This window comes from Mauremys reevesii, linkage group 7, assembly GCF_016161935.1.
Source record: "Mauremys reevesii isolate NIE-2019 linkage group 7, ASM1616193v1, whole genome shotgun sequence".
Taxonomy (NCBI): Eukaryota; Metazoa; Chordata; order Testudines; family Geoemydidae; genus Mauremys; species Mauremys reevesii.
Window position 1 is genome coordinate 52,106,996 of NC_052629.1, and position 26,015 is coordinate 52,133,010.

General features: G+C 41.7%; 1 protein-coding gene across 11 annotated transcripts in view; it reads left to right on the forward strand.

The window, feature by feature from the left end:
- Nucleotides 1–24,205, forward strand: part of LDB3 (LIM domain binding 3) — a 214,581-nt gene extending 190,376 nt beyond the window's left edge. For all 11 annotated transcript variants that reach the window (XM_039546804.1, XM_039546802.1, XM_039546805.1 and 8 more), the window contains 6 exons: nt 1,424–1,563; nt 14,949–15,264; nt 16,588–16,768; nt 19,806–19,926; nt 21,682–21,797; nt 23,487–24,205. In XM_039546804.1, coding sequence (XP_039402738.1) covers nt 1,424–1,563; nt 14,949–15,264; nt 16,588–16,768; nt 19,806–19,926; nt 21,682–21,797; nt 23,487–23,576 — 964 coding nt within the window. In that variant the 3' untranslated portion in view covers nt 23,577–24,205. The remainder of the gene's footprint in view (nt 1–1,423; nt 1,564–14,948; nt 15,265–16,587; nt 16,769–19,805; nt 19,927–21,681; nt 21,798–23,486) is intronic.
- Nucleotides 24,206–26,015: the final 1,810 nt, after the last annotated feature.

Genomic DNA, 26,015 nt, shown 5'->3' on the forward strand with positions numbered 1-26,015 from the left:
CTGCTTCAAGTCCAGTGCTCAGTCCTCCAGACTAAATTGCATTCAACTCATTGAATTAAAGTAAAAAGTTTGCAAGTGTGAAGACCAGTAAATCCAAGCTGCAAATAATTCTGTGGTTTATGGTTATCAAACTGAGGCCTTGTCTACACTACTGGGGTAAGTCGACCTAAGTTACGCTACTCCAGTTACGTAGCTGGAGTCAACGTAGCTTAGGTTGACTTACTGCGGTGTCTACACCGTGCTGCGTCGATGGGAGACACTGTCCTGTCAACTTACCTTACTCCTCTCGTTCCAGTGGAGTACCGGAGTTGACTGGAGAGCACTCTGTGGACGATTTAGCAGGTCTTCAGTAAACCAGCTAAATCGACCCCCCCTGCATCGATCGCAGCAGTGTCGATCCCCAGTAAGTGTAGTCTTGCCTTCAGGTTTATCACCTGAACCATAAGAAAGTGCTGGAGACACAGGTGCTGGAACAATTTTTATAGAGGTGCTTAGAGTCATTGAACCAAACTATAAACCCTGTATGTGATGGAAACCACTTCAAGCCAGGGGGTGTGGCAGCACCCCTCGTTCCAGCACCTATGTGTGGAAATATACTCCTCGGGGTGATTTTTCTCATTGAAATCCCTCGCTGCTGCTATTTGGAATCTTTCAAAGAGTTTTGCACTTACCTGATCTCTCCCCTATGTTCCTGGATTGAGAATCAGAGGTTTTTGGGACCCTTCAAACTTAAACATTAGAAAAATAAATGAATACATTTATAACCTCAGCCTAGACCTGGAAAGGGGCTAGTTTCAGAGATGAGATATATTTTTCTCTCTGCTTTCTAAAGGCCAAGTGCTTGGTCCCACTGAAAAGAGGTGGGTTACCAGTTCTCACAGCACTAGTATAAATCACTGAATTTTGTTGGATTTTGCTCCCATTTAAATCAGTAGCAAAACTCCCACTGATTTCAATGAGACCAGGATAAGCCTCTTTGTAGGCCCTAGGTAAATGGACCAAGAATCTCATTTTCAGATGCCTATCCCTGACGTCTGAAATGATCAACCCCTGCTAAATGGGATCTTCCTGCAGTTAGTCACACCCAAAACTAGAAATTGATTAGGTCTCCTATTTGGCTAGTTTTCCCACCCAAAGGGATTGATTCTGTAAAGTTGCCAGTGTTAAAGATACTGACAGCAGGCTCTTTTTTCGCTCATTAAATTTGTTTTTAAAGCAGTCATTAAAATGCCAGTGATGGGGGCTGCACTGGCTGCCTTCATCGCCTATAATGGCTACAAAGTCTAATGAATCTCACATTCTTCTCTCTGTGCCATTAAGGAAGCATCCTTTGGGGTGGTATGGAAGCTGACAAATCTCTTGATTTCTTAATCTGTGGCTCTTGATGTCTGGAAAATTGCTCACAGCTTTGCTTTGCTTTTAGAGGTACGGGCCAGTCCTATTCATCAACTCCGATTTCCCAGGGTACCGCTTCTTCCTCAGGCTACAGTGAAAGTCCAGTTCCTGCTCCAAAACCAAGAGTTGTCACTACTGCTAGCATAAGGCCCTCTGTCTACCAGCCAGGTAAGGTGATTTCAAAACGGTGAAAGGGTCCATACCAATGTCCAATAGCATTTTATGCAGAAAATGCAAGGCCTTTTTACCCACAAAGGACCAAATTCTGTTGGCCATGTTAGAAATGAGTGAACTTGTTCTGCCTAATTTCAAACCCACTCTAATATTGTGACTTCTGAATTATGTTGGGTTTGTATTCTGCTTAGAAGCCACTGTCAGAAGGAAGGGACTTAGGGGAGGAGAAAGAAGAGGGTTAACAAGAAACGAAAGTGATCTAAATTTCCCAATGCGAGGCATCTGAAATGCATCTGCAAGCCACAATCTGTGCACCCAATAAGCAACAAGGGAACTTATGTGCACTTGAATGTTGATAACAGGGTTTAAGAATGCTAGACCCTCTGTGCACCTAAATGTGTTAGTGAAACAAATGAGAGATGGCTTAAGGTATGACAGTCTATTGAATTGTGTGAGTATATTTGCAAAATAGGTAAGGCCATGAATCGAGCTTCTCAAACTTTCTTTCACATGTAAGGAATGATGTATTCTTGAAAAGCACTTTGTTTGCAAATGCTTTGCTCCCCATTCCCTGCAAATCCAGTTAGTGAGGGGTATATTTGATTATAAACTTACTTAGAAAATGTGTTAACTGTTGTTTAAATGTCCTTTGTATTAATGTGTTACAAGTGGAACAAATCGACCGCAAACGTCCAAAACCAACCATGACCAAATATATGTAACCCAGATTGCACAAATTAAACAATAAGGACATAAAAATCTAAACATACTTGCCAATAAAAAATCCTATCCCTATCCATCCCAGTAACACATGCTTAATTCAATTAACAATTAAACCTATTGTAGTCTTAGCAAGTGTGCTTCAAGGATGCTTTACATCTTGCAGTCTAAGTAAAAAAGAAAAGTCTGCCAAATCTGCCTATAAATCCCAAGAGTCCAGTGTCCTCATCCATTCTAAAGTTCTGAGAGAGAAGAGAGGTATCTTAAATTAAGAGGCTAAGAGAGGCAAAAAGCTCTCATGGGAAGGTATAGATGTGACATAACCCAGCTAATAGCTGACATATTTTAGGCTATTTAAAGGAACTTTCATCATTGATCTCAACATCATTAACAATAAAGCCTTAAACTTCTACTAATTTTGTTTTTAGTTACATAGGCCAGTCCATATTCCCTCACTACTGGATAGGAATAACTCCCACTGACGCCAATTGGAGTTACTGCTGTCCCGCAAAGGAGAACAAGGACCCCCCATAATTTTTTTAAAGGAAGAGTGAATCAGTTCCCATAATAGAGATGAGAGCACAGAGATGAGGATACCTAAAACATCTCTGGGAAATCAGATGATAGATTGGTGGACCTAATCCTGCAAACCCTGAGTACTCAGGACTCCCATTAAAGTAAATGAGTTTCAGAAGCCATTGCTGGCAGGTTTGGGCCCTAAATTGGGTGTTCAGTTGGGCAGAGGGATGCCTTTATTTTCCATTGCCGTGGGCACTTCTTTTGCAATTCTGTCTTTGTGCATCATTGCCCCTAATTGCAGACTTAAAATGCACACTTTGAAAATCAGGCCCTGCATGTATCTCTGGACACAATGCACTTATTTCAAATCTTCATATTGTCTATGTGTATTATTCCCTGGATACTGAAGGAGCATAGTGTCCCCCAGAGGGCAGGAGGAATTCAGAGCCGACTTTCAGAACATTCATGATATGTTAGAGAGAAAAGAAGAAAATGTAAATTGTGATAACCCTGGCAGAAAGTACCCACCACTGGTAGGATCTTGAGAATAATCACAAAGAGATATTTTAACATCATATGAAGCAACCCCCAAAAAGGTTTCAGATGCAAGAGAGATTATATTTAACATATGTATTAGAAAATAATAGAGTTTAGACCAAAGGCAATTTATTGTAGTCACTCTACAACATATTGCTGCTACTTAATGTGGTAGCAACTGGTGACTACATTTCTGGATATACATTGACACTACAGGCAGGAGACCGTTGATCCAGCAGGTAATGTAAACAATCCCTAATTTATAGAGCCACACTCCCATTGTAGCAACTTGGTTCTCTGACTTCATTTTCTACAGTCCACCGCATGCAAGGGTGAGAAAGTGGAAACTATTAGCAGGATTTGCAGCACACTGAGGCATTGGGAGATGCCAGTCCCTTGAGGAAGATTAGGTATTTGGAGGGAGTTATTTGTTCATCATGCCCATCAGCCACTTGCAGCATTTTAGCTGGCCCCACAGTATTCCAAATCTCACCCTTGTCATAAGTTTCTTCTGCAGAAAAAAAAAGAAGCAACAAAACAGTGTGCTGCAATATTTCCCCTCCTCAGCTGCAGTGCTTGAGACTCTAGAATAAAGAAAACTAGAGATAATTGGCATTGTGAGGGCAGTCAGTAGGATGCCAGGGCATTATGTAAATAGGCAACCCAGGATTGTGACGGTCACATTGAGACATCTGTCCTCTTTGCTTCTAGTAATTTATATTACTGAAGAGCCAAAAGCCAGTACAGATCTTTTTCCTATGTGGAATGAACTTCTGATCTTAGCCCACTTCTTAGAATCAAGAAATATATGTTGCCAAAACCTTCAGCACAATTGGTTCTAATTAGCAGCTATAAATTGAATAGATATCAAATCTGAACTATTCTTTGTCCTGTAGAAGTGATCTCACTAGCTCAAAAAAGGATTACATTGGTGACAATGTGAGGAAGTTTGCACTATCAGCTGCCAGTACTAAAGCTGTACCAAGGATAAATACAAGTTCATTTCCCTGAGTTGTCAATCTGACACCTTTCCAAAGTGTGAGATTCACTTTTAAAATATCTAACTATTGTGTCTATACATACCATACGGCATTTTCTAGTTTTTGTAATTTATTTATTCAGATTCCTAGTACTCTAAACAAAAATGTGCCCATCCCAACCTCCGGGTGCCTTTGGGAGTCTATTTAAATTATGAGTATGTTAAGGCTTTGATTCATCAAGGTTCCATAAAAACCTGTCTAACTTCAAGCATGTGACTAATGCCTTTGAAGTCAATGGGACTACTCATGTTCTTAAAGTTAAGCATGTGCTTATACACTTCGCTGAATTGGGGTCTAAGAGACTATTATCAGCAATTAACCTCAGATCAAAATACCCATCAGTGTTACAGTATATGTAATCTCTCCCTAGAAAGCCAGACCCAAGAAGGTTTATACAAGCCTGCCATCAGCATGGTTGTGCAAGATGACTGAGTCTGTTTTTCAGAATGAAAGTATGAGACTAGATCCTCATCTGGCATAAATTGATACTGATTTCAATGGAATTACACCAGTTTACATCAGCTGAGGATCTGGCTTATGTGGGCCATTACTAATAAGAGGCTGTACTTCAAACGAGACAGGTGGCCACTAATCCATGCTATTCCATCAAAGCACTGTTACGATCCTAGCTGATTGCCTTGTTTGATGCCTCTGGGAAAAGCATACTTTGCACATCTCCTGGTGGTGAACAGAAATCATTTTTTCAAATATCATAACCCCTTTTTACAAGTGAGAATTGTTGTTTTCTATGAATGACACTAGGTGGCAGGAAATACCTAGCTCTCTTTCATCTGTGATTTTTTTAGACTAGGACAGTGCCTGGATTTTTTAGACTAGTACAGAGCAATCTATAGGCCAATCTTTTATTCTACAAAGCAATGAGATAATCGAGAACAGTAAAAGATAGAGGAGATCTTTCCTTTTAATTCTTTTGATCAAATAGAATTACTCACATGTGTAAAATTACTTATGTGTAAGTGTTTGCAGGATTGAGGCCTAAAGCTGTAAACTCTCCAGGGCAGGAACTGTATCTTCCTGTGTGTAAGTGTGAGGACAGTGTCAAGTGTGAGGACTGCTTCTTTGGAGCAGTGATTCTCATTTACTAGATGTTTGTACAGTACCTAGAACAACGGGGCCCTGACCATGAGGCCTCTAGGTGCTATCACAAAGTAAATGATTACTACTAATAATAAATTGTGTTTGCTACCAGAAATCTATTATGACAACTAACTATAATGATGCATCAGATCAAAAAACCTCAGGTGGTAATTGCATTTGTTAGTTTCTTTCCAGTGGTATTTTAAATTCAGAACATGCAGAAGAAGTGCATAGGTCAGTGCACAGACCAATATAGGGTCTAAGAGAGCAAAAGTGTCTGAGCCTAAATAAGCAAAGCTATGCCCTGCTATTTTGAAAGCTAGTCCTTCCCCCCCCCCCCCCCCGAGAAAATTGTCTGTTGAGCTTAACTGCAACCCTGAATGTGAGTAGGAAGGTGAGAATTGGCTGTCCTGTGGAGGCAAGGACTCAACTTCTTGTAATAGCGGTTATATGAGTAGTTTCCCCATTTCCATATATCAGAGAAAATAACCAAGCTTATCCTTTCTTTTGTGCTATTGGACAGGCACAGGGTGTTTAAAAGTTGAGTGACTGAATCATTATAAGAGTTGGTTTTTTTAACAGGATACGGGTTAGTTGGGTCAGTCTGTTGGCACATCTTGTGAATTTTACATTTTATATGTTCAATCTACTATTTCTTGTAATGGCACCAGGAGTTGGAGATCTGAAGGCTAGTGAAATAAATAAAAATCAAAGGTGAATTTGTATGTGTAGAGCTACAAAGGTCAGAGTAACATTCCAGATGAGCCAGGAAGATGTTTGAAAACTTCCTTCCTTATCAGAATGGAATCCTAAGGTTGGTGAAATCATTCCTAGCAGATAGTGATGGCACTCTGCTAAAAGTAAACACAATTATAATAATGCCAACTTGCTTTTATGGGGGGAAATATTTTGCATTGAATCCTGGCTGTCAAGATGAAATGATGAATGACTGAAAAGTTATAATTATCTTGTGAGAACTGAAAGCAAGTTATGGACATTCATGACTGTCATTTTGCACCAGTTCTCCAACCAGTGTATTTCAGTGATTGTGACATGATTCACCATGTTGCTTTATTTTTTAATGGCAAGTGGATGGGATGGAAAATCCAGAATGAGAGACCCTTCCTCATTTCAGTTCATTTTACAGAAGAGACCCTGGGAAGAGGTGAACCCAGGTCCTAGAGGTTAAAAGGAGAGCATTATAACTATTACTGATCACCACCTCTCTACTCCTACATTTAGCCCACTCAGGGTATTTTTAATTGTCTGTAGGTCTTGTTCGAGGAAGCAGTTATGTCACAGTTATACACACACATGCTGTCTGTTGAGATAAAGAAAGCTGCTAAAATGCAGGGATCCTAGTACAACTTAAGAGCGATGATGAAAAAGTGCATGGAGCATCCTTGTCTGTCTGCAAAGAGGCAACTGGCTAAATACTCCCAGGTTAAAATACAATGAGTTAGTATCTCTGAGCCTAGAAGTATAATAATCTTGATAATTTAAGCTAGTGTCAACCTAAGAGTGGTACTTTTACTGCTCACTGGGGTTCCCATTTGTTCTCTTACTGAAAAAAATTTACTAAAGGATGTTGCTATTGGAGCTTAGTGTCTGAATATCATTGAAACTTGAGATGACATTATCAGGGCTTCTGTGGCATACATTGGTCTATCATGCTTTACATGAACAAACTGACTTTTGGGGGAAAAAATCATCCATAAAACGGAGTGAGCTAGAAATCACTGTATTTAGTTATAGAGCCCCATAGGTGGGAGCCATTCGAACTCATCAATTAGAGATTAAATATTGCCTTCTAATTCTAACTGTCTTAATACCATAATAGGTAAATAGTTACAGCCCCAGGGCTTAAAGAGATTGACTATAAACTCCTTGTTCTGAGATCTTTAAACACTGTTCACAATTCCAAGATGAAAAAAAAAAGCCTAAAGCTAAGGTGGGATGCATAATTATGAAACAGTTAAATGGCTGATGCTGCAGTATAGGAAAGCTTTTTAGCGAAAATGTCTTAGAGTTCTGTTTGAACTCAGTAAAAAGAAAAAAACAGATATCATTAGTGTGATCTTAGTAGAATAATGTACATACAATTCAAGCACCTGTAATTCCCAATAATCAGTGGCTGTCAGTCTCTTACACGTGGGAGGGTGTGGGCAGAGGGAAGAGTGTTAAGCACTAAATAATCTTCTCAAAATTTTATTTTCTGTAGAGATCTGTGTTATAGTCCAAACTTCTTCCTGCCTCAGTTAAGGTACTGTTTCCCTCCACCCACCCCTGCACTACCCTGGGGTGTTCTATATTCCTCTCAGTGCCTTGAGCCCCCTTTCCCCAACATCATCTTATAAACAGTGTGGCCTACAGTATAGAGCACTGGACCGGGACTAAGCAAGCCTCTGTTCCATTCCCAGCCCCGCACTGGCCTACTGAGTGACCTTAGGCAAGTCACTTCACTGCTCTGTGCCTCAGCTCCCCCATCTGTAAAATGGGTATAAAATACTGATTTCCTTTGTAAAGCTCTTTGAGATCCACTGATGAAAAGCAGTGTGCAAGAGCTAATTATTATGACTATTATTTTATTTTAGCGCATTCTCAAAGCTCCATGCCATGCCATGGCCAACTTTGGAGCTGCCGCTGCTTGGTTACTCTTAAATTTCTCTTCTTCAAAAGTAGAGCTTGCAGCCTCTGCAGAAACCTTGGCCCTGCCAGAGTGAGAGGCTAGGATTTTTGTCACCCTTGCAGGCACTTCTAGAAAATCTTTAGCCAGTCTTATTTAAAACAAACATACACAAACTAGAAATTTGAGGAAATCTGCATAGCCCCTACTAGTACAGCAGCTGACTCCACTTAAGGATGCTGATTCCACAGTTACAGCTGTAAGTGAGGAGAGGCTGAGAGGAGGAGGAGAGAAGGACCTGAGATGTGGGGGCAGGAGGTAGACAGTGGCTGTGACTGTGTCAAGGAGCTGAGGGTGGATGCAGGGGCTGGGAAGACTAGGACTGGGATAGGCTGGAGGGGCCATGGGCAGAAAGGCTGAGCCTTTAAGAGTGGAGACGGGAAGAATGGATTCTGGTGGCTGAAGTACACTCTCCTTGGAACCTGTCATAGAATCCAGGATTCCTGAGTGGCACCATTCCTTTGCAGTCAGCAAATAGTTGTCAAATCCACTAGTAAAATGTTTGTTTTTTCCTGCTCTAGTGGCTGGCCTTTGAACAGGATGACAGCTTACTACAGCTATGAGTTATTCTGTTAACTCAAGAAGCAGAGTTCTGTACTGTGGTTCTAACTCTGCTGATGAATCACATGGCATTCAGTATAACTGCACATCATGGAATTTCTGGGGGGTTTAGTTTGCTTTTTTAAAAACCTAAGAAATTACATGCAAAAAACTACACAAGAAAAAATAATAAGATTGGAAAAACAAGCATGCAACAGTTAGGAAATGCCAGTACTAAGGTTGCCTGTTCAATAAAATATTTTATTAGGCTGCTGTTTCAAGGATCAGTGTGGCCTGTGTTAGCTATATTCATTGGTTTCTCAGGTTATAACTTAATTTACCAGGGGGTGGTATGGCATTATTAAAGAAAACTACTTGCACTGATATTGTCAATAAACAAAAGAAAGACATGGAGGAGATGAGTCTAGTTTGTTTAAGGTCTTTATTTTTGTGGGGAGAAGGGTCATTATTGATGACTATTTTACTCCCACTATAGAGGCTATCGAAGCATCAAAGTCTGTCTGAACACAGTACCAAGAATCTGCACAATGGTGACATTCTCCAAAAGCAGTTGAGTTTCAGTGAACATATAGCTGCCCTGTGGATCAGTAAAGAATGGGGAGAAGTCAGGAAGCCAGCATGCAATGCCCACAGCTGGTCTGTCAATGAGTAATAGAGGGTTTAATTGCTGCCAGTGGATCAGATCTAAATAATTCATTAGAAGAATAAGCTGAAGAACCAGAAAAAAGTCAGAGGAGGGGCCATTTCAGAAAGCTCGGAGGGCTCCAAAGCTTTTAATAGTAGGGGATGTAAAATAGGAGCCAGGAAGCAGCATGACTAAGAAGGTGAAATACTTTCCATTCCAGACAGTGAGCCCCCTGCAGCCTCTGCTCTTAAAGGTACACACTGTACTGTATTAGAGCTGCAGGCCTTGCTTGTCAAAGGATGGAGAATTTGCCCTGGCAAGTTTTCTTTTGAAAATTCAAGATTTTGTTGAAGCAAAAAAAAAAAAATCTAATCTCTAGCCAAACTACTAAGGGATATTCTACGGTGTTATAACACTTTCATAAAGAACAAAAGATTAGATATTACATGTTTATCTGACTATGGTACTGAGCTCTGCAGAGCTAAAATACTAAAGTCTCTTGCATTTTATCTTTAGTGGGGAAATTTACCAAAAAATTGTGCCAGTAATTGCTGGGAGCACCAGCATAGATAGGGCTCCGGCAGCTTCTGTCATTTTTACTGCTGTTTTAGTGAAACCCAATTCACCCTTTGCTAGAGCCCCACTTACTCTTTCTTTAATTTCTGTTCTCTACTTCACCCCCTAACATCCCTGTTCTATTAATATTCCTAAGTAGGGGAAATCTGAGAACCCCTGCCCTAGAGGTCATTACTGGGAGGGGCAGCATGGGGTCCATGAGTAGGGAGCACATGGAGATGTTCTTTTTCTCTGTTCCTCAAGTATGACTTTCCCCTGCTTCCGTCAAACCGGAAATGCTGCATGCTCCCAATAACTGCTCACTCCCCTCTAAAAATGGCTGTGAATTCCACAAACTCCCCTGCTGTTCAGTTTTTCTTCCTTAGCTCGTCAGGAGTCTGTGCTGAGTCCAGCTGGTGAGCCAGGAAGCATTGAAAACAGGAAATACTGTAGCTCAGTGGTTCTCAACCAGGGGCCCAGGGCTCCCTGTGGGACTGAAAGCAGGTTTCTGGGGGTCCGCCAAGCGTGGCTGCCATTAGATTTGCTAGGGTCCAGGACAGAAAGCAGAAGTCTCGCCAGGCGGGACTGCAGCTTGGGGCCCTGAGCCCTGTCACCTGGGGCTGAAGCCAAAGCCTGAGCAACTTAGCTTTGTGTTGCTCCTTTTGGTGTGGGGCCCCGGGCAATTTCCCTCCTTGATACCCCTTAACACCAGCCCTGGCTTTTATATGCAGAAAACAGTTGTTGTGGCACAGGTGGCCGTGGAATTTTTATAGCATCCGGGGGGGGGAAGAGGGGCACTCAGTAAGAAAAAGGTTGAGAACCCCTGCTGTAGCCGACAGAGCCAGAATGTTCTATTGTATATTCTTCGTTTAGCATTTTGTTATGGTGAAAATGACTTAGGTCTTCTGCAAAATTAACGGAACTTTGTTCACATCTGACCCTACATATGAAGCTATTATCTGTTGTAGCAAGTTTGGTATAAATCTGTGCAGTGGTTAGTCTGTAACAGGGATCCAAAGAAAGGTGAGACTTGTTGGGTCAAATTTCTTGAGTGATTTTTTTTTTTTAACATTCATGTATTATCCCAGGAGCACTTGTCAGTTCAATCAGTACCTTCCAAAATTCACATACACTTCAGTTAGTATTTTCCACTTTCTGGTGTGGTATTTTTTTAAAACGGCAATCAGTTTGACCTACACAAACTTGCTAACAGTGTGCCCATAATACATGTCATGTGAGTTAAGTTGATCCTAGCACTTACCAAATGTAAAATCAGAACTAACTAATTTTCCCTCAAACTTTGGCTTCAGATTGAGGTTTTTAATGAGCTCTACAAAACAGGCAGTGTTTGTAGGAAATTGGTTGAGTTGTTTAAAAGTAATGGGTATTTTAAGTCAGCAAAACATTTTTGAAAATTGTGTATGTGATGGGCTGCCCCCATTGGCCTCATGCGGAGTTGGTACACCCCACCACCCAGTTGTTGGGATTCCCTGTTAGATCAGGTAATTGCAGTACAGTGGGCTCCGGACCCCTGGCAGGTCCAAGAAAACAGTCAGTAGACCCCTGAGTTTCTGAGCTGGGGCAGACAACAACAGTTGGAGTTCTGGCCCTCTGGATAGGATAGAGCAATGGTCAGCCTGTAGCCCCCAGACAGGGCTAGGCAAACAAATAGTCTATGGCCCACAAGCCTCCTGGTTGGGGGAAGGCAACCAGGTTGGGGGGAAGTTCTGGCTGTCTGGGTGGGATAGAACAGCAATTAGTCTATAGCCCCCAGGTGGGCAGGACAAACACTTAGCCCATAGCCTCTGAGCCTCCTGGGACAGGCAGTTACAATTGGAGCTCTGGCCCTCTGGGCGGGGCAGACCAAACAAACAGTCTATATCCCCTGAGTCTCCTGGCTGGGGCAGACAGTAGCATTTGGGAAATCAGCCCCTTGGGTAGAGCAGAACAGCAATCAGTCTGTAGCCCCTGGACAGGGCAGAACAAATAAACAGGCTATGGTCCCTGAGTCCGCAGACTGGGCCAGAAAGCAAACAGCAGCCACACCTAGTGGTCTGTGGGGTGTGGTAAGCAGGGCCGGCTCCAGACCCCAGCGTGCCAAGCGCGCGCTTGGGGCGGTGTGACGCAGGAGGGCGGCAGGCAGCTCCGATGGACCTCCCGCAGACATGCCTGTGGACGGTCCGCTGGTCCCGCGGCTCCGGTGGACCTCCTGCAGGCATGCCTGCGGAGGGTCCGCTGGTCCCGCGGCTCCGGTGGAGCATCCGCAGGCATGCCTGCAGGAGGTCCACTAGAGCCGCGGGACCAGCAGACCCTCCGCAGGCACGTCTGCAGGAGGTCCACCGCAGCCGTGGGACCGGCAACCGCCAGAGTGCCCCCCGCAGCATGCCGCCCTGCTTGGGGCGGCGCAATTCCTAGAGCCGCCCCTGGTGGTAAGGGAACCCAGCCCCTCCCACTTCACCACATTCCAACCCAGGGCCCTATGAAACTGGGGACTTCCATACTAAGGGTTTAGGCATCAGCTTCTACTACATCCCCTTGGTGACTTCCTACCACAAGTTGCATCCTGGGCACCTCCTCATCTGGTGGCGGCTTGTCTCCGCAGTCCATGAGTCTCCTGGAGCATAGTCCATGTCCTTGGGCTCTACCACCTGGAGCATCACAGGCACCTCTGCAGTTACACATCCTTCCTCCTCCACAGCTAACCCCTACTGAGCTGGGCTGCCTCCTTTTATCTGGCTCTTCCACCTGGAGCATGCGCAGCAGGGAAAAGGGGGCATTGCTTCCTGGGCCCACAGTGATTGGTCCATCCTCGTTGGCCCAGTGCAGGATTGGTACACCTCGTCACAGTGTGCCTAACTAATTCACAGATGCATACTATGTCTCCCTTTCAGGGCCTGTCTTGGTCCTATTAAAACCATCATGAATTTTTTTACTTACTTTATTGGGAGGAAGGATTGGACCCTCTGCGTGCATCTGTAGACTTTTTTTTTTTACATGAACATGCTCATACAGTTAAAACTATGGTAAAGCAACACCTTTTAAAAAAATTAAAACAAGCAAAGGCTCTGTCCCTCAAAGAGGATCCTATGATGTGTTTCAAACTTCATTTTTTCTGCAGCAGCCAAATAGTATGTCTGGAATCCTTAAAAAACAGGAAGTGATCTGTTTCACAGTTGCTGATCTCAAACAGGTGGGGAATTTTGCTCACATCAACCCAAAAGAAAAATTCGCCTTTGGGCAGACATCAAGCATAAGAATGTTCAGTCCAATTAGGACTATTTGGAAAAAGTTATCAGGGTATGTTATCAGGGTGCTAACATGGATTGTTTTACTTACAGTTAATAATTTCTCCTCATTAGTTAGCCTCAAGCCATAAGATAATTAATAATTACCTTCTACAGCTCATTCAAAACATCTTTTACACAATTCTATGCAACATGTAGTTCCAGAAGTATCAACACAAATACGCATCTATGTAAACATCTCAAAGTAGCCATAATGCAGTCTGTAATTTCTTCAATGATAACAATAAATTAAAATTTTACTAATTTAATCCATTTAAAATAAATATTATTTTAAAAAGGCTTGAAAAGGGGGTATTTTTTTATCCTCTGGAGGTCTGCACTGTATTCTTGTTCTTGATCACTGGCTTTCCTTGTTTTCCTACTCTCTTGTTTTTTTTTCCCTTCAGGCTGTTCCAGAATACATCAATAGATTTTTTGCTTCCTTTTTTCCTTTCTAAAGTAAAGAATATGTTTGACCTTTCTACACTGTGATTGTGAGAAGTGGAAGTTTCTCGGGTGAAATCTTCAGTTGTACCTAGATTTCTGAGCCATAGGTCTATAGTTTTAAAAAGAGAACAAGATAATGGGAGGGCTTTCCAGTGAGTACAGACTCTAGATTCTGATGATTATTTGTATTAAGGCCCCACCCAAGATTAGTGCCCCATTGTGCTAGGCACTATACAAACAGATATACCTGTCAGTCCATACCTTGAAGAATTTACAATCTAAATAGCCAAAACAAAAGATGGGAGAAAGGAAGTATCATTTTCCCCATTTTATAGACCAGACCTGAGACACAGATTATGATTTATGCATGGTCACACAGGAAATCCATGACAGAGTCAGGAACTGATTTGAGATCCTGAGTCCTGGTCCAGTACCTTAATCATAGGGACATTCTTCCTCTTGTTGCTGTTGATTTTGCCTTGCTGGCCGTGTGATGTGAGTATCATGATAAATGGAAGTGGAGTCAGAGTGCCTATGTTCCCTGGAGGGGCTTTTATTGAGGTTGACCCTAGGTGAACAGGGAACAGTTGGAGTTAGGCTGGAAGCCACATGGACAAAGCAGTGCACAAGGTTTAATAAAGTTCCACTTGTTCAATTTAACCTGCATTCAGTTTTACTTTTTGTAAATTAAACAATCTGTATTTGTTTCCAGCATTGTTTTTATTGTTCTCTTTCAGCCTCTGTGTTCCGTAAGTGAGGCTATTTTCTTCACTAACCCAGGTATAAAACTTCTACAAATTACAAATAAAAGTGAGAATCTGTGGAAAAATCCACTTCTTCGGCAATCTCATGACTTAATACTTAAGCAGAAACTATTAAAACCATGGTGAGTTGTGCCTAAACGCAGACGGCTTGCTTGATCTGGCCATTTGAATCTAGCTTGCCACTGTATTTCTGAACCTAGGTTACTACAGGTCAGAGGGCAGTGATTACAACCATATACATGCACTCCCACTAAATAAAAACTAACACTGCAATGTCCTTGTAATGATCTTAATAAATTCAGTGAAAACCAGTAGATAATGGTTTCTGTGATTTATTTGGATATAAATCAAGGATTGTGGTGATATCCTGGAACTCACTCCCCCAGCTCTGATCTGTGCTAATGAGACAGACTACAATTAGAGTAATCTAAGTGTTCTGTTTATTTATGGTATGCAGTATATTTTGCTAAATGTTGTTGTTTGCAATCTTAAAAGAAAAGATCTTAAAGCATTCTTTGATTTTCTTTTGGATGTTTATAACAGCGCCAGCACCGGCACGAGCACCAGTGCATTCTTATACACCAGGCAAGGCTGATCCTTCATGCCGCCCTCCTTGGGTAACAGATGACTCCTTTACCCAGAAATTTGCACCTGGAAAAACCACCACCTCTGTTACCAAACATACCCTGCTACGGGGTGCTCCAGCACCATCTCCTGCCTCAACTTCAGCCTATTCGTCTCATTCAATACCAGCCTCTTCCCAGACTCCTACTGTAGCCCGGGGAACAATTCAAAGGGCTGAGCGTTTCCCAGCCAGCAACCGAACTCCTCTCTGCGGACACTGTAACAGCATAATTCGGTAAGGTCATTAGACTCTTACGAGAGGGATGGGGGCAGGAGAGAAAGTATCACAGAGCAACTGATTATTGCATTTTATTATACAATCTCAGCGCATGAGACACAGTTAAATAATCCAGAGGGGATGTCTGTTGTCTGCTTGATTCATTTAACATTTCCAGAGCTCATCTTTGCCATCGTGTGGTTCACTTTTTATCACTGCAAAGTTATACAAGGTCATTGTTTTGGGCACCTTTCCTACCACAAGCACTGCCTTTTTCTTACAAATTTCTGGTCCCCAAGGTATCTCCGGAAATAAAACTGGAAGGAGACTATGTAAAACTATATTGGGTTGAGGGAGTGAGATATCAGTTTGGAGACAAATGTAATTGCTGCTTTTGTGTCTGGAGAAAGATAATGCATACACTCTGTTACCAGTAATTCAGTGCATGCTTCTCTTTTCTCCTCCCCCAGTTCAATGGTGCCCATTGTTACCCTGTTGATTGCTGCCTGACTTCAATAATCTGTGCATTTTTAATGAGTGTCATTCACTAAAAAGGAACTGGTTTAGTGGTATGGGGCTACTGATTATCATTCTCCTATCTTCCCATATAGGAATACAACAGTAATACAAACAATAGTCTAATCACTAAATTTAATTACAATTAACAGTAAATCACCAACATGTTTTAATGTGGCTGTAGTATAACTAAAGGATAATCAAACAGCAAGTTGCCATTTTGACAATCTGTTGTAACATAGCAAATGCAACTTTCATTCAAATGCACATGAAAACATGAGACTTTCAAAGCTATTGTAAGGTATATGTGTATTACACCTTTCACCAACTCTCTGGAAAGTCTCCTGCTTTTTCATGTTTCCAAATGGTAATTCTCTACTCTGTGTCATACTCATTAGAATGAGGAAACTTCCCATTTGATTCCTCCACCCTTCTTTTATATTTAACACTTAAGTACTTTCAGAGATTTGTGGGGATTTTGTTTATTTTTTAATAATGCATTTTCAGTGCCCTACTCTACACAAGCAATTTACAGTTGCTGATGGGAAGTATCAGCAACACGGGAGTTCTCATAAACACTTTTACAGTTATTGAGATTTGGAAATCATGGCAGTATTTCCAACAGATGTTTTGAAATTTCAGTTATAATCATTTTTATAGGTTAATATATTAACAAATTCCTGAAATTTTCCTTTAAAAAATCTTGAAAAGAGACCTCATGTCAGCAGGTTATAGTGTCTTATTTTAAAATACATCCTCATTAGTATGGTTCATCTGTGCCATTAGATGCTTCTGCAATATAAATATAATAATGATGTTTCACAGGGGTCCTTTCCTGGTAGCCATGGGTCGTTCCTGGCACCCAGAGGAGTTCAACTGTGCTTACTGCAAGACTTCTTTAGCAGATGTGTGCTTTGTGGAGGAGCAGAACAGTGTGTACTGTGAGCGCTGTTATGAACAGTTCTTTGCACCAACCTGTGCCAGATGCCACACCAAGATCATGGGGGTAAGTCAGAACAGCACAGCCTCACGTCTAAATTGTCACTCCATTGAAATTAGAAATAGAATACTTTTGATTATAGGCAACTAATCAAGTATTAAACTCTTCCGCTTTCTTCAACAGTAATTTCCTAGCCTATTAATTATCCCAGAATAAGACACATTCTATACATTCTATGTTTCTATACTGGCTGGAGATTTGGACATTATTGTACTGTACATATCAGTCTATATGGAGGAAGTTTGTAATATTAATAACTTTTTTAAAATTGTATTTAGTTTTTTTTCACTCTTTCCTGCTCTTGCTTTGGTGACCTCCTAACATGAAAATGTATTGCTCTCATACATCTCTTGCTAAAGTTAGGCAAAGTTTGGGCTGATGCTATGCAATCTTCTTCAGACAGGGCTTAATCCGGAAAGTCCACTGACTTCAGGTCCACACAGCTACCAGTGCATCTCTGTGTGAATAACAAGACTCCTGCTCTAGAGAAATCATCACAATTAAATTTTTAAAATAAGAGTCAGACATCTGAACCCCACAAAGGCGAGAGAAGAGCCCACTTTTGTTTGTCTTATACACTCCTACTAGGCTTCATGCCTAGATACTGTGGTGACTGACACTCTATAAATACCTTAACAAGCGGATGAGGTGGTTGGAGCAGCAGCTGATGAGGATAATCTTAGCGATGGATTTGTGTACACAATTGAGAAGGAAGATGAGATATGCAGGGATGCCTAGGAGGGAGGTCTAGGTTGGATATTAGGAAAAACTATTTCACTAGGAGAGTGGTGAAGCGCTGGAATGGGTTACCTAGGGAGGTGGTGAAATCTCCATCCTTAGAGGTTTTTAAGGCCTAGCTTGACAAAGCCCTGGCTGGGATGATTTAGTTGGGATTGGTTGGACTAGATGACCTCCTGAGGTCTCTTCCAACCCTAATCTTCTATGATTCTGTGCCACAGATGTGACTAAGCATCTCTCAAAATTCTTCCATATTGGCAAACAAAGAGTACAATATTAGTTATCACCACTCTGCCTCCACTCCTGACATCTGTCTTAGTGTTGGGGAAGTCAGTGCGTTGCTTCCTGCTAGGAAGTGCATCATCAGGCACTTGAGGTGAAGTCCTAGCTCTAATCAAGCCCTGCATACTGGTGCTTTCGGGGGAGTGTTAAAACAAAGCCACTGAAATACTTACTTATCTAATTAATGGAAGAACAAGTCAGCTCTTCTCTGTGGATTTCTCTCAGTAACATAGCAAAGCTGCCAGCTGATTCTGTTTACATTTGTAAAATTTCTCAATCTGTCTTTTACTTCTTAGCACTGAGAGGTTCATAAATGGATCCAAGCCTATTTGTCAGCTATAATTGTTTTGCAAACAGTAACAGAAGTTAATAAATCTCACTGGTGATTCTGTAATGAGATGTATGGCAAATATAAATGAGGCTATGTTGTCTAGCAAGTTGGAGCAATGGACTGAAACCCTGGCAACTACTTTCATTCCCTTGTGCCTCAGTCAGCAGAGATTAAAAAACAAGTAAACTGTAAGACACTCACTTAGGGCTTGGCTACACTTACAAATTTGCAGCGCTGCAGCAGGGTGTGAAAACACACCCTCTCCAGCGCTGCAAATTGCGGCGCTGCAAAGCGCCAGTGTGGTCAAAGCCCCAGCGCTGGGAGCGCGGCTCCCAGCGCTGTCCGTTATTCCCCACAGGGAGGTGGAGTACGGACAGTGCTGGGAGAGCTCTCTCCCAGCGCTGGCGCTTTGACTACACTTAGCGCTTCAAAGCGCTGCCGCATAAAACAAGTGCCCCATAAAACAGGAAATAAGATACATTAAATCAGTGGCTCTAAACCTTTCCAGATGACTGTATCCCTTTTGGGAGTCTGATTTGTCTTGGGTACTCCCAAATTTCACCTCAGTTTAAAACTACTTGCTTGCGAAATCCGACATAAAAATACAGAAGTGTCACAGGACACTATTACTGAAAAATTGCTTACTTTCTCATTTTTACCATATAATTTTGAAATAAATCAATTAGAGTATAAATATTGTACTTACATTTCAGTGTATAATACAGGGGTCAGCAACCTTTCAGAAGTGGTGTGCCAAGTCTTCATTTATTCACTCTAATTTAAGGTTTCACGTGCCAGTAATACATTGTAATGTTTTTAGAAGGTCTCTTTCTATAAGTCTATAATATAGAACTAAACTATTGTTGTATGTAAAGTAAATAAGATTTTTAAAATGTTTAAGAAGCTTCATTTAAAATTAAATTAAAATGCAGAGCCCCCCGGACCGGTGGCCAGGACTCAGGCAGTGTGCGTGCCACTGAAAATCAGCTCGCGTGCCGCATTCGGCACCCGTGCCATAAATTTCCTACCCCTGGTATAGTATATAGAGCTGTATAAACAAGTCATTGTCTGTATGAAATTTTAGTTTGTACTGACTTCACTAGTGCTATTTGTGTAGCCTCTTGTAAAACTAGGCAAATATCTAGATGAGCTGACGTACCCCCTGGAAGACCTCTGCATACCCCCAGGGGTATGCGTACCCTGGTTGAGAAAAACTACATTAAATTAGTCATAAACCATGCAGTCTGTTGGGTATCTACTTTGGCCCAGATCCTCCGGTGGTGTAAATCAGTGTAGCTCCACTGAACTTAATAAAGCTAAATCTCAGGAGAGAGATTAAAACTTTCTTTTGTGCAGGGTTTCCCAGTGAGGAGGGAGCCATGGGTTGTGTTGATGCAGTCAACTAGCTGAATTGAGCTGTTGTTTGTTAGATGTTTGGTGATTTTGTTTTGACAATAAATCATATTAGGAGGTTTCCAATGCTCTGAATGGAGGCAGAGCTTTCCCACAGGAGTAAACATTGCTACTGAGGTTTGTTTTTTCTTATTTTAAAAATCCCTTGAGTTGTTGAGTTTTATCTTGGGCAAAAGAATTGGCTGATTTTAAAATGAGAAGCCCAGGGTATCCCAGCTTTGTATGTTTTCCTGTATGTGGGCTTAGTGTATGTGGTATTTTGCTGTTTTTGTTTTTCAGGAAGTGATGCATGCTCTAAGGCAGACTTGGCACACGACTTGCTTTGTCTGTGCTGCCTGTAAGAAACCGTTTGGGAATAGCCTCTTCCACATGGAGGATGGGGAGCCCTACTGTGAGAAAGGTATAACACACAATAGAGCCACCGTATCTTACTGGATAGTACTGCTCAATACTAGTGTCCTTCATGTTATCTGGCAGAACCACAGAAACAGGGCAATTGCCAAGCAAAATCAGGCCAATAGCCGATCTAGTCTGGTAGCTTGTCTCTGGCATCAAGCTATCTGAGTGTTTCCTAGTCTGTGTTTTCCCACAGCTTCCCTTGCCTCCTTGTGATTAGGCAGGATGTTTGTTGGGTTTTAAACCGGACAGTCCTGCTTTTGTTGCATTTGTCCCCCATCTGGTACTGAGACAAAACTGGACGTGGTTTTGGCTGTTATCAGATGACAAACATTGTAATGGAGAGTGCGCCACTCCACTTCTATCAGTGTGACCTCATGTGCACTGGGGCAGGGCGGTGTGCTCCTCAAAATGGCACCCTCTTTGTGGCATGACCTTGCACACACAGGTGCTGACTTTTGATTTTACCCGGTGCGTGCTCCACCCTGAGGCCCCATTCCCACTTGGCCCCGTTTCCCAAGGCCCCACCCTTGCTCCGCCTCTTCCTGCCCCCGCTCTGTCCCTTCCCCCAAGGCTCCCCCACACTGCTCCCTCCTCTCCACTCCCCAAGCGCTTTCTGCCAGCTGCTTGCTGACCTGCGGCCAGCCCTGAGGGCCTGTCGAACAGCTGATCAGTTACCAGCCCTGGGGCCAGAACCACTGTGGCCAGTGGGTGCTGAGCACCCATTTTTTTTCCGTGGGTGTTTGAGCCAGCACCCATGGAGTTGGCACCTATTCTTGCATACACGACACTTGCGGGGGAGGGCCCACACTATTCCCAGAAGTGCCGGAATGCCCGGTATTCCAGGAATTTGCAAGTGTCCACCTTACAAGTTGTGATGGACCAGCAGATGGGTGGATAAATAAATGGAGCTAGCCAGGTGAATGAGCTATGAGGCAGGATCAAGGCTAGACTAAATTGTGAAGTGGTCCTTCCCTCCACATGCCCTGTCTCTACTCCGTCCTGCATTCCTGGCCTCATCTCTCTCTGGTAGTGAGAAATAGAAACCTGAAGGGTCAAAGAGTACCTCCTAAGTCCTGGATTTAAGTGGAGGATAAATATAAAATGGCTTAGATTGGGGCCCCAACATGTACTCTCTTAAAATGGGAGCTTTTAACCACAACCTCAATAACCTGAATAATTTTTTGACTCTCTTGCAGCTTTTCTATTTCTGCTGTATCTTTTTTGAGATACAATAACTCCAGATTGATGTCAATATTCAAAGTTAGTATATATTAACCAAAGGATACAGTGTTGTTATATTTTCTATTTAATGCAAAAATTATGGTAGTCCAACATTAAACTTGGAATATAAATACACAGCAGGCAGGGAAAACTAAGTGGTGCTTTCACAGTGCTCATCATGTCATCCCCCCGGTCCTCGCATAGTATGTTGTATAAATTCATTTTGTGCTTATGCTTTTTCTGTAGTGTGTGTGATTATAAATCAATCTATCTATGGCTAATTTCCAAATCCTGTGGGGAACATAACTTTGAATTTCCTGAATTGTGTGTGTTTATATTCACAGCCATAATACTGCATTAAGTGGGTTTTTGCATTGAATTTCTGTGTTTCAAGTAGTAAAGGAAAGAGTGGGGAGGGGAGCTGCTCCAAAATTTCACCCTTGGAGAATTTGAGTGGGATGTAGAAAAGAATTCTTTTGGGTGTAATATGCTTGTGTTCAGCGTTTGTTCTAAATTTGCTTTTGTTTTATTTTAGATTACATTGCTTTGTTCAGCACAAAATGCCATGGCTGTGATTTTCCTGTTGAAGCAGGAGATAAATTCATTGAAGCCCTTGGACACACTTGGCATGATACCTGCTTTATTTGTGCTGTAGGTATCTACGTTAAAATCTACATTATTATTCTATAATCTTTTTTAAAATTGTGACATTATACCGGAAGAGTTTAGTGGTGGTGGTGGGAAGCAGTTGATCGGTTTTAATTGCAGATGGGGGTTGTTTTCCTTTTCCTAACCCCCACCCCCTCCCAGTTTTCATCAGAATAGCTAAATTTGATCTACACTGCTAATGCTCAGAAACACTAAGAAAACACTTGTGCTTTTTGGAAGAGTCTACAGAAGCTATGTGGGAGAGCAGTGCTTGGTATTCTTTTTAACTAAATTTGCACAAAGTGGTAAATCAGGATTTAAAATAGATCTCAGGCAATGATATTATCACCAAATTGAATGGTGTGAAATATAGTGACCAAATGTTCTGTTTATACAGTTGTGCAATTTGCATTTTCACACTGAAAGAAGTCAGTTCAGAAAAAACGATTAGTAATTAGTACAGATGTTAGAGTCATTCTGTCTGCTCTTGTGCATGTGTATACATATTACACACACACACGGTAAAATCTATATAATAATCAGCTCTTATCCCACCATCACTCATCGACTAACCCATTTCTCCTAGAACTATTAGTAATATTCCAAGTCTCTCATCAGCTACAAACAGTACATTGACATGGTCAGAAAGAACAGTGACAGCCTCACTGATTCGTTTGGGGCCATACACCTCTCTAATGAATATTAGGAAGTATAGAATTGATTGTTTCAAATGTTAAATTAACCTACCGGCTGCTGTATTTACTTCAGTGACATAATATGCTCCTTTTCTGAAATTGGGAATGTCTGAAGTTGATACATGCATTTGTGTTAGTACACAGACTATTGCTTGCACAATCCAGTAGCTATTTTCTCTTGATTCAACATCAGTTTTGTCATAAAAACATATTTAATCACTTATAAAAGACACCTTCTCTGAATATTTCCTATTCTGGTACATTTGCACTTTTAGGTAGTTTCTCACCCATTTATTTTAGTTGGCAAGACCCAAGTGTTTGTAGAGGTGACACTATCCCTTTGTTCTGTTAATGTAATTTTCACAGTTGTCCCACCCCAGTTTATCCTAATTGTTTTACTGGCATATAAAGCCAAACAGAAAAATCCATGTCAGTCTGTCTTTGCATTTTTAACATGCTCATCCCAATCTTATTAATGTGCATTGCTTTCTGTCTAGCTGCAGTAGTACATTACTGTAGTTAGCACTTCTAGTCTACATTGGCAATGCTAAAGCGCTGCCACGGCAGCGCTTTAACATGCTTTGTGTGTTCATGGTGCAGCGCTGGGAGAGAGCTTTCCCAGCACTCGAAAAAAACCACCTCAATGAGGGGTGTAGCTCCCAGTGCTGGGAGCACAGCTCTGGGGCACTGTTTATACTCGTGCTTTAAAGCTCTGCAACTTGCCACGCTCAGGGGTGTGTTTTTTCACCCCCTTGAGTGAGAAAGTTGCAGCGCTGTTAATTGCCAGTGTAGCCAGCCCATAGCTCCTAATACTGATTGCTGCCTAACTCCTTAAGTGGTCCTAGTGAAATTTATCGGACTCTCATGGAGTATGGTACCACTCATTGTGAGTCAGCGTATCAGAATCTAGTCCTTAAAAACTAAGTAGCAATAAAAATGTTACTAATAGCTACATTTCTCTTTGTGATTCCTGATTGTGTATAATCTTTACTTTTAGGTGTGCCATGTGAATTTGGAAGGTCAGCCATTTTACTCCAAGAAGGATAAGCCACTGTGCAAGAAACATGCTCATGCCATCAATGTCTAAAAGAAGACCTGGAAGCTAATGGCACTGTGAGAAAATTGGCAACTAACTGAGAAATTGCAAAAAGGATAACCCCAACTGACATTTCTCATTGAGGGGAGGGTAGGAAGGCTAGGAAGCTATTGGACACTTCTGAAGTATAACTTTAATCACTTTTATATTTGCAGAGCATTTTTTGGCATGGTCCATACAGAAAGCTGAATGAACACTCAATGGCAAATTAGTCAATCTGAGTCAAATATTACTGCAAAACTTAGAACAAAAATTAAAGAGATAAAAATTAATTTAAAAAAATGTTTTTATGTAAAAATAAGTAATAACAACACCCAGACCAGCCTTAGAGCTGAGACCATACACTAGTGTTTAAAAACAATTGAAAATCATTCTTGAAATTTGTTACAAGAAAATATTGAGTGCCAAAATATTAATTGTAAAATAATTTATAGACTCATAGCTTTAAAATTAAGATAAGTAGATCAGGATTTCCTTACCAAAAAAGAAGTATTATTCCATTCTTTATATCATAGTGCTACATCCAAGCATCAATTTTTTGAATGAACTAGAGACATCCCATAGGCCAGGGGTTCTCAACCTTTTCTTTTCTGAGGCCTTCCCCACCCAACATGCTATAAAAACCCCACAGCCCATCTGTGCCACAACAACAGTTTTTCTGCATATAAAAGCCAGGGCCGGCATTAGGGAGTAGCAAGCAGGGCAGTTGCCTGGGGCCGAACGCCACAGGGGGCCCCATGAAGCTAAGTTGCTCAAGCTTCAGCTTCAGCCCAGAGTGGCAGGGCTTGGAGCAGTGAGGCTTCTGCTTTCTGCCCTGGACCCCAGTGAGTCTAATGCCAGCCCTGCTTGATGGAGCCCCTGAAACCTGCTCATGGCCCCCTTAGGGGGCCTCACCCCCCTGGTTGAGAACTGCTGCCATAGGCTTTCCCAGACAAGAAGTTTGTCTTGAATCCTAATAGAACTACCATGCTAAGAAGGAGACAATGAGTGACTGAAAGTTTGGGAATCAGAATAAAAATTCAATGACGCTAAGTCCTTCCAACTCACCCCCAGTTAAACCTTGATCAGTGCATGTGGCCTTGTGCACGCACAATGAATTATTTCATTTTCTAATCAGAGTGGAAAAGGGGAACTGGCTTTCTCTAATTTTTGCTTATATGGAATGGGCAGGGGGGTGGTTGGAGAGGATCCATGTTGTGTTTCTAGTCAAAGCTGATTGATCTTTCCATTTGTCCTGTGAATGGAAAACATCTAGTTACTGTTTGTTTAACACTGCAGACCCAGCCTCCATTTAGCACAGCTAGGAAGAGTAGGAGTGGCAAATAGCCTGGGAAGGTTCTCTACTCAATCCCAAATCCTTGGAAAAGGGGCGCCCTTTTTCCTTCCTATTAAGACTGATAAAACACTTCATAGAGCAGCACCAAATCACAGGCACGTGCTCTTATTACTGTGATTATTTTCTGTAAATGCAACACATCCCAAGTGTGGTTGTGGTTGCTGTTGTAAGAAGATACACTTCTACCCCGATATAACGCTGTCCTCAGGAGCCAAAAATCTTACTGCGTTATAGGTGAAACCGCGTTATATCGAACTTGCTTTATTCTGCCGGAGTGCGCAGCCTTCCCCTCCCCCCCATCGAACACTGCTTTACCATGTTGTATCCGAATTCGTGTTATATCAGGGTAGAGGTGTACATAGGCTCTCACACATAAGACAGAGTTAATATATCACCTGTTCTAATATTTTTAAATCATCTGACACGTTCTTGCAAGTATTTATAAATGCTTATATATTGTTGTGAAAGGCAGCAACTATTTATAGTATTGACATTAGCTTTGGATTTTAAAATTTAAATATCAGCGATAGTTTTGTATCTGAGACAGTAATTTATTGCTGCTCAGCAGCGAAAGATGATCATACTTAAGGACAGAAAGTTCCATCACTCTTCAAGTTTTCAGCTATTTATTTTTGAGTGAGCATTCTGATTGTATAGTCGTTGACAGCATACAGTATTGACAATGTTAAGTCAATATTTCTCAGGCTCCAGCTACCTAATGATGTAATGTATGGGCCCTATTTTAATGCAACCAGCTCCCCAGTGTGTCTTGGATTTTTGCACAGTCTAAATATAAAAGTGGATCATTTGGTGGCTGTCTTTTCCCTCCTAAAATTCTATGTCCATTTTAGGAAACATGCCATATTTTCTTAGAGGATTAAGAGCATATCCAGTTGGTGGTGGGAGGGTCAAAATAAAAGGAACCTTTATCTCTAGTATGCAAGTTTCATATTTTCTATGCTAACTATCCTCATATATCCTGAAAAATATAGTGCCTAAGTTAAAACTGTCCTCTGGCAGCCCTGAGTTGTGTGACCTGTATTTATGCCATAGGGAATCTTGTTTTCACAGATCTTAGCATTTTCACAAGGGTC